Source organism: Nicotiana tabacum, chromosome 20 (assembly GCF_000715075.1).
Source record: "Nicotiana tabacum cultivar K326 chromosome 20, ASM71507v2, whole genome shotgun sequence".
NCBI classification, from domain to species: domain Eukaryota; kingdom Viridiplantae; phylum Streptophyta; class Magnoliopsida; order Solanales; family Solanaceae; genus Nicotiana; species Nicotiana tabacum.
In genome coordinates, this window is record NC_134099.1 from 135,914,809 (window position 1) to 135,924,805 (window position 9,997).

Here is a 9,997-nt window from a genome sequence, read left to right on the forward strand (position 1 = left end):
GTGGTCCGGCCCTTCCCTGGACCACGTACATAGTGAGAGCTTAGTGCACCATACTGCCCTTTTTTTTACTTTCCACTTTACTACTTTAGTAGTTTTAGCAAATTAAAGTTGTTCTAAAATCTTTAACAACAGTAATATAGCATATGTGATTCTATAAGTGGGGTATGTGAAGAAGGAGGTCCGGACCAAATTTAGTGCAAAGGTTACTAGTTACTTGCCTAGACCCAATATTTATACTAAAAAATTTATATAAGAATATTTATGTTAGAATCTAGTCCATTGGTCCGATTATTATTGTATATTAACTTGCAGTCATTATAGGACCTTATTATAAACTTAAAATTTTGGATCCGCCTCTAAGTGAGGTATATACATATCTTGCTCGTACTTTGTGTGAGGTAGAAAGGTTATTTCCTATATACCCTCAGCTAAATAAAAATATTTTCAAAACAGGTTTGAAAAATATACGACTAAAAAAAATTATAATGAAAATGTGTCATGCCCTTTCTAATTACTTCTCCCTAATTCTTCTTCGGTGTACCTCTACCTCTCCTTAGACCTATTATTGTCAACCTCTCGTACCTCCTCACTGGAGCATCTATGCTCCTTCTTTTCACATGCCCGATCAAACCATCTCAATCTCGCTTCCCGTATCTTATTCACCATGGAGGCCACTCCCAATCTTGCCCTGTATATCTTCGTTTCTAATATTATCTCTCCTAGTATACCTCCAACCCACACATCCGTCCAAGCATCCTCATTTTTGCTATTCCATCTTCTGAACGTGTGAGTTCTAAAATCTTTAACATTAGAAATTAAAAAATATTATTTGGCACTCCACTTTTTTTTAGTAAAAATAGCACGGTATAGCCAGTTTTCAGACTGGTCATTCAAAAATAGCCAGCGTTTACGAAGTCAATGAAAAATAGCCACTATTTTGCTGCAACATAGACCGGTCCAGCATAATATACTGGAGTTCGGTGCACCTGTGTATGAACTCCAGCATATTATGCTGGACCGGTATAATTTGCGGACTCCAGTATAAAGACTGGAGCATCGGTGCTCCAAACTCCAGTATATGGACAATTATACTTGCTGGAACTCCAGTATATTATGCTGGAGTTATAGTGTACTTATGCTGGAACTCCACTATAATATACTGGCATATTTTTCGGGTTTTGAACAGTGTTTTCGCTCAGATTTATCTTTACATGAAAAGTTGCTAAATTTCGATTACTTTTGAAACTGGACCATTTTTGAACGACCAGTTGTAAATCTAGCTATTTTTGAATTTCTCCCCTTTTTTTAAGAAGAAATTTACACATACAGTTTTAATTAGTGAAATATTAATCTAGCGAAATCAGTAAGGAAAAGATAAAAAGTAATTTAGATAAATCATATTATAATTAAAGTTATAACTTATTTTTTAACAATTGGATGCAAAACCTTAATAGACATGCGTATAAATTATTCTAGGCAATCAAATTAAACAGCCTGTGAGTTTGAGCAAACGTTGGACCAGGAATATCACGACAAACGAAGAGACAGCGCAAGAAACAGATACAATAAACAAGACATTCCATTCAAATCTGGTCATTTCCAGCATCCAATACAAGTTAAACAGCACCGAATCCAAGGCCAAACCAAGTTTAAAAAACTCCCAATTGTTCTTGTTTAACAATTTACTGCATATATTGTTGATATTCAGTAGTACTCAGTAAGAATCTTGAACGGAATAATAAGTGAGTATTTAAAAGTAAATACTGACAGACACGAGTATATGATGCACACATTGCATTGACAAAGAGAAAGAAAATGAATGACAGAGACAAACCAACAACTATACTTCACATGGCTCTCTCTATGATTTCAACCAAATCTGGAAAATATTATTCCCTCCGTCCCATGTGGTATAATCCAGATTTCGAGAATGAAATATCTTAATTTTATACGAATTTGAACATGTAGAATATTTAGATTTCTTAAAATAAAATTTATATATTTGAAAATTACCAGCCGCGGGTATATTGGAAACAACCTCTTTGCCCTTCCAGGATAGGGATAATTAGGTTGCGTATATCTTACCCTCTCCAGACCCCACTTGTGCGAAATTCCTGAGTTTTTTGTTATTGTTGTTATTGTTGAAAATTATATAAAAAATAGTATAAGTAACAATAATTAACAATCCAAAATATCTAAAATGCGCATATATAAAAATATTACGATCAAAGAAAAAATTCATTTGACTCTCAAAATCTGAACTACATCACATAAACAACGACCGAGGGAGCAACAAAAAACAAAGTTCAAAGTTAGGCTCTTGCCGGAAGCGGACTTATGTAATAGGTAGAGGGGTCACCGACACTCGTAAAGTTCCGCAAAAATTGCATTTATACATGTGTATATCTTTAAAGGATAGTGATATATTAATAGTTGGCACCCCATATACAAAGCAACTTTTGGTTAAATCAAAAAGTACATCCGTGACCTTCAAATCCAGGTCTGCCTCTACCTCTTGGCATCACTAATTATATATACACCACCTAACTACTCTTCCTAACAGCTACTCTTCCTAACAGCTACTCTTTACTTCATTCTTTCACCTACAAACTCAATGATTTTCAAAGAATTCTTAGCCGGAATAACAGATTCTGGCAAACACACAAATTCTTTTTCAAAGGTAAAAAAACCAAAACTCTTCTTATCCCTCATTGCTTCTGTCCTACTAATTGCTGCAGTTATTGGAGTAGTCATTGGAGTAAATTACTCACGAAAAAATAGCTCAAATCAAGCCCAAATTCAGGCCATTTCATTGGCAACTCATACCATAGTAAAATCCTCATGTAGCATCACTTTACACCAACAACTATGCTACTCTACAATTGCAAATAATATCCCAAATTTCTCCAAAAAAGTCACAAACCAAAAGGATGTCATTGAATTATCCTTGAATATTACAACTAAGGCCGTTCAACGCAACTACTACGCCATAGACAAGCTAATAAAAACACGAAAGGGTTTAACAGAACGCGAAAAAATCGCGTTACACGATTGTTTAGAGACGATAGACGAGACGATTGATGAGCTACACACAGCTGTTGAAGATTTGGAAAAATATCCTAATGCTAAGGCTTTGAGACAACATGCAGATGATTTGAAAACTTTAATTAGTGCTGCTATTACAAATCAAGAGACTTGTCTTGACGGGTTTTCACATGATGAAGCTGATAAAAAAGTTCGTAAGGTTTTGCTTAAAGGGCAAGTGTATGTGGAGAAATTGTGTAGTAATGCTTTGGCTATGATCAAGAACATGACTGATACAGATATTCAGAATGAGATGAAGTTAGGTTCTTCAGGTATTTGAATTTACATAATTCAAAATTAATGTTCTCAACTTCATATTAAGACATATAAAATCTCAAATTAAGACGTGTAAAGTGAAATGGATGAAATACTCCCTCCACTTTTTTTTAAATTGTCATGATCACTAAAAATAATTAGTCACAAATACGTGTTATTTTAGAAAATCAAGATAGAATTAATTACTTTTTTCACACCTTTACCCTTATATTACTCTAGTAAATATGGAGAGATTAATGTGATGAGAGGAAGAGTTGAGTGATAAGATGAAATTAAAGAATAGTTTAATCAATTTATCCTTTTAATTGATATTTTCTAAAGGGACACGCAAACAGTTGCGGAGCCACCTTGTAGCAAGGTGACCTCCCTTCATGAAAAAATACATGGTGTATATATATATATTTGGCACCCCTTAATAAAAATTTTGATGCGTGCAAAATACAACCTGCAAGTAAAGGGGACCAGAGGAAGTACTTAATTATATTCTTAACACGCTACTTATGTACGAGTACTGTTTAATAAAATGAAATTTTTATGTCTCAACTCTTAATACAGGTAAAGTGAACAGAAAACTCAATGAGGAGAGCAGTGGAACATGGCCGGAGTGGTTGTCTACTGGAGATAGAAGACTGCTGCAATCACCGTCAGTGACGGCGGATGTGGTGGTGGCTGCAGATGGAAGCGGAGACTACAAGACGGTGGCTGAAGCAGTAGCTAACGCACCTGAAAAGAGCAGCAAGAGATATGTGATTAGAATAAAGGCAGGTGTATACAAAGAAAATGTGGAGGTGTCAAAGAAGAAGAAGAACATAATGTTTATGGGAGATGGTAGAGAGAATACTATAATTACTGGAAGCAGAAATGTCAAAGATGGTAGCACTACTTTCCATTCTGCCACTGTTGGTAAGTTAAATTCATAATCAGCTTTTCTTTTTAATATTATTCGTGCATCATTTTTTTTTCTAGCTAGATACTCCCTCACTCCCAATTTATGTAATTCAAATTTTGAGAGTTCAATTTCTTAATTTTAACTGTAAATTAATTTGAATATAAAATATGTAAAGTTTTCGAATTCTTTTTACATATTTAAAATTATGTAAAAAGTACAATAAGTCGCAATAATTAACAATTCAAAATATTTAAAAAGACATATAAAAAAAATTATGGTAAAAGAATAACTCATTTGATTCTATAAGTCCATGTCACCCGTGGCAGAGCCTTATACCAATGGGTGTCAATTGACACTCCTTAGTCAAAAAATTACATTATGTAGCTAGCTAGGTATAAAATAAGTTGTACAGCAAATAACAATGAAAGGCGACTTCCTTTATTTTCTTCATCATAGATTGTAGTATATTTTTTATATACATATATACAAAAACAAAACTTTGTCACTGCATGTCATATAAATTAAAACGGAGAGAGCGGTATATTATTAAGTGGCATTTAGCAGGTAACGGGGTGAGGTTTTAATACTTCAATTAAAATTTCCTCGTAGTATAGATTATTTCTACAAATTAACATAGTTGTTGCTTCGTCAAATTGCTGACAGAGTAACCTCTCCCTTGTCCTTATAACAAGGGAGAGAGTATTATTGGCTGGCTGGCATATGTCATAACAATAATATATATATAATACTAAAGAGAACTTCAATAGTTGTAGTTTTTCAAATAAATTAATAAGAAAAGTAAGATATTTAAATTCAAATGGACCTAGCTAGTAGTATTAACTAAGAGCATGCCGTTGGGTATGGAAAAATCTTTGGTAGGGAGCGCTTCCCCGAATGGGGTCCTACGCAGCACGAATCTAAATATAGTCGGGTTTCAATACGAGTACCGAACATCGGGTAACCAAAAAAATTAAGAGCATGATGTAGTTTTTTGTTGGAGATGACGTGGAGTTGCATGTGGCAAAGGTGCTGTGTGAGAACTTTTTTGTTGTTTTCCCTGTAGAGGTGCAATTGCAGTTGCACGTGAACCCAAATTAGAATTTCAAACTTCAAAAGTATATATTAATATTTGAATATTTTCTATGAGTAATGGAATGACCCGCCATGTTATCATGTCACATAGGCGTTATTTAACATATATTAATGCCATGTAAAAGCTTATATAAGAGGAAAGCTAGCATTTGTGAGAAAATTCTAGAGAAATATGGACATTTCCTTAGGAAGACCCTAGATCCCTATGGATTTGCTAGGAAAGTCCTTAGAATCTTTTAGGTTTGTAGAGAGTTCTAAAGAAAGCCCTTATCTTGTAAATATTAAGGACTTATGTAACAATCAATATTTACAGAGTAGGCCCTAGGATGAGTTGGCATAGCAAAAACGTGAGCAAGTTGTGAAAGATCGCGAGCGAGTTGTCAAGTACCACACGTGTACTTAATTAACGACTAAGAACGTGACACTATGTACGTATAATATTTTTTTATAATAACAGTGAAATATTATTATCATTAATAATAACAAACTAATACACCTACCGAGCATCCAAGAACCAAGACCACATTTCAGGAAGGGTAACTTGGCTACGTAGGCCTCCAAAAAACACACAAAGGTAGTTACATAATCTTCGAATTAAATCTAAATTTATTATCATAAAATAAAAGTTGCTATACAGAAAATCATGCATTTGCACCTAATTAAGAGTGTGGTCCAGTGGTTTATGAAATGAGTTGAGCACGATGATGCCTTATGTTCAAATCCGACCGGAGACAAAAATACTATATTATTACCTGATCAAGTCTTGGTAAATAGATTTTGCCTTTCACAAAAACATCTATGAAAACCGAGCCCAAATGAGTGGGGCTGCATCAGCTGGCCTACCCTCCTCGTAAGCCTTCCACCACTTATACGCTGCTCCTGACAGCAGAAACATAGTAAAAGCAACTCTGCTCACCTCCACAATACCCTTGGTGTTAAAGCGAATACCACTATTATTAAAAAAAACATGCATTCATTCAATTAAAATACTTCCTTCGTTCCAGTTTGTATAAACTTAATTCCTTTTTGGTCCGTTCCAAAAAGAATGATCCATTTCTAAATTTGGAACAATTTTGCTTAAACTTTCAATTTTACCCTTAATGAGAAGCTTTTACAACCACACAAATACTCTAGTTCCTTTTTGACTTATTTAAGATCATAAATTCCAAAAGTTCTTAAATTTCGTGCTCAATTAAATAAGTTCATATAAATTGAAACGGAGGGATTACTTGGTAAGGTTTGACATCCATTTGGCTATTACGTACTCTTGATCACCAGTCACTATTGATGCTTTCCAGTTGGGAGCGCCTTCCGTAAATTTCTCCCGACATTATTGACTTTTTGGTGGTCATTGGATGTCATTGTGAGCGGAGCTCTTTCCTTCTCCTTTAAATCAATACTATTTGTTTTAATTTCTCCATTTAATGTGATTAGTATTTATGTAAGAGTAAGACGCTCCTGTTTTCTTTTGGTCGAAATTATATTTTGAGTGAAACTGGACCAACAAAACTTGTTTGAGGCACCATTAGTTATTAGACAAGTGGAAAAGTGGGTCCCACATTACAGACCCCCTCTTTTATTTCTCTGGCACTGAAATCTCTCTGGCAGACTCCCTCTTTTATCTCTCACTTCCTTTTATTATCTACTCCTATTAAAATGCATCATATCTTTGAGTATTTGTTTGAGTCAAATACGGCTACTAAAGGAAAAAAGATGCGAGTATCATCTATCCTCTTACGTTCTTCTCCATCGCAGTCTCATACATCTCTTCTTCTTTTTTTCCATCAGATACCTTTCAAGTCTTATATGCAAAATCAAACCATCTCCAATCATGAAATACTATGATTCAAACTTAGCATTGCATTACTGTGGAAACACTCTGCAATTTTTAACCATTGCAGAAAGTAAAGTACACATAAAAGTCCAAACCTAGAATTCCATATCATCACAAAAGAAAAAAGGTTTTCAAATCAAACCTAAATATATTATCCAACGATGGGCCCAAGAGTAATACCAAAATAAAAAGATAAATGTGAAGTTGAGTGTGTAGCAGTGCACATCAGTGAGATGCCAGATTAATCAGCTTCAAAGAAACTATTGCTCATACTTCAAAGGAACCGGAAAGCATAGATATTTGAAAAAAACACTCATGATTCTCCCACCAAAATGTATTAAACCCATTATTTTTTCTCTACAAATTCAGCAATAAAGAAATTTTCGGTCATTCTTCTATTCGAATCTTGATTTTACAGAAGCATAGACAAAGAAACAACCCCAAAAATAATCCACATGTTCGGTTCTTTTTGAGAAGATAAAGCAGAAGATGTGAAGAAGAGAGAACTAAAATTAACTGGCTTTTCATGTTGTCATTCAGTAGAGAGATAAAAAAAAAAAGAGTCTGCAATTTGGGACCCACTTTTTCACTTGTTTAATAACTAATGGTGCCTCGTACAAGTTTTGTTGATGGACTCTCACTCAAAATATAATTTCTCGGTTGGAAAGAAGTTATCCGAGGACTAATGATTAGTTATTCCATTCTTTCATGGGATAAAAAAATACAATTCTGAAATAACTGTTTTCGGGAGTAGTTATACTACATTTTTCTACCAATCAAACATAGGATAAACTCTTCTTAAATTTAGTTTCAGAATTAATTATTTCTTATCTCTCGTAACAAACAAACCCTTAGTGATTTAACTTACATGTACTGGAAGTATTTTTACACCATTAATTGATATTATTTTTTAGGTTAGTAATCTCACTTATTATTTGATAATTATATACATGTGGTTATCCTTTAGTTGACCTGTAAAAGTTAAATTCTTACTAGGTGGACAACAAGAGTAATGTTATGCTTTCTCTGTCCGCTGAAAAACATTTTCTACATATCAAGTAACGGCATTTGACTCAACAAAAAAACGAGAAGGGGAATAGAAATAAAAGTATTGAGCTTTTGATTGTTTTCACGCTTAAGAAATTCACCTTTTAATGTTAATTAGCTTGACCCTATTAACCTTTACTATCTCTTAACATAAACACTCCTAACACATATTCCAACATTATTTACGGAAAAAAATAATTAATTCATTCTTGAAATCTGAAAAAATCACTTATTTTGAATCACAAGAAAAAATAACTTATTTTGGAACGGAAGGAGTAACTAATAAAGAATATGTAAGGGCAAACAATATTTAAAGTTAAATTGTACCGAGTTCAAATTGATCTATGTTGAACGGTTGTCTCACATTCATATCAATTCCAGGAATTAATCTTTTGTTGTTGTAACTTTGCAGCCGCAGTTGGGGAAGGGTTCTTAGCGAGAGACATAACATTCGAAAACACAGCAGGGCACGAAAAGCACCAAGCAGTTGCACTTCGAGTGGGTGCCGATTTATCCGCCTTCTACAAATGTGACATGTTAGGCTACCAAGACACTCTTTACGTCCACTCCAATCGTCAATTCTTCGTCCAATGTTTCATTTCAGGCACAGTCGATTTCATCTTTGGTAACGCTGCAGCTGTACTCCAAGACTGTGACATCCACGCTAGACGTCCAGGGCCGGGCCAGAAAAACATGGTCACGGCCCAAGGGCGAACGGATCCCAACCAGAACACTGGGATAGTGATTCATAAGTCTAGAATTGGCGCTACTTCGGACTTGAAATCAGTTCAGAAAAATTTCCCTACTTATTTAGGACGTCCGTGGAAGGAATATTCCAGGACTGTGATCATGCAATGTTCGATCGCGGATGTGATTAGTCCGACAGGGTGGCACGAGTGGAATGGGAATTTTGCACTTGATACGTTGTTTTATGGGGAATATGAGAATACAGGTGCAGGAGCTGGGACATCAGAGAGAGTAAAATGGAAAGGTTTTAAAGTTATTACTAGTGCAACTGAGGCTCAAGATTATACTCCTAACAAGTTTATTGCTGGTAATAGTTGGTTGAGCTCCACTGGTTTCCCTATTGCTCTTGGTCTTTAAAATGTTTCTGGTTTTTTAAAATTTCTTTGTTTTGTTTGGGTAGACTTTTTGTTACTTTTAGACATTCTTAATTGTTACTTATTGAGGTTGGTCATTAAATAATAAAGATTGCATGTCACAAACGAGGTGGAGTATGGTAGGTGAAGTCTTACTCTGCATAAACTTTAACCCGCTTACGCCCTGCTCTGCTTACTATTTTTCACTCAAATCGACCCACACTTCCCCATCATGTCATTTTATCATAGTACAAACTCTTAGGGGGTGTTTAGTTACCGAGATAAGTATTTGACTTAAAAGATATTGGAACTTTTTTGAACAAATCAATCAAAGAAAATGAAGGGGTAAATTTTAGCTAAATATAATAATTTCTAGAACAAAAGGTAGACAAGGAGAGTACAGAGGATAAGAATTCTTTATCTCATCAAGACAAAAACTTGAACAATAATCCTACCAATTGTTTTTGTAAGCTAGTGTTATAGCAAATGTTATAAGTTAGGAGAAATGCCCAGGGCCTTTAAAAGGTTGTTTTTCGCTCTATATATAAGGGACAAAACCCTTCTAAGCCCTAAAAGACAAGTCATAGGGAATATTCGAAAGAATATTCCTAATGTCCCCTAATGGGCCTGCACTGCTGCAAGAGTCGTACCGTCTCTTATTCGCTTGTAGGTCGT

The 9,997-nt window shown here is 34.7% G+C and overlaps 1 protein-coding gene across 1 annotated transcript; it reads left to right on the forward strand.

The window, feature by feature from the left end:
* The first annotated feature begins 2,553 nt into the window (after positions 1 to 2,553).
* On the forward strand, positions 2,554 to 9,448 carry LOC107800682 (pectinesterase-like). The gene is made up of 3 exons (XM_016623910.2): positions 2,554 to 3,356; positions 3,916 to 4,263; positions 8,635 to 9,448. The coding sequence occupies exons 1-3, from the start codon at positions 2,615 to 2,617 to the stop codon at positions 9,324 to 9,326; spliced, it is 1,782 nt and encodes a 593-aa protein (XP_016479396.1). The 5' UTR covers positions 2,554 to 2,614; the 3' UTR covers positions 9,327 to 9,448.
* The last annotated feature ends 549 nt before the right edge of the window (positions 9,449 to 9,997 follow it).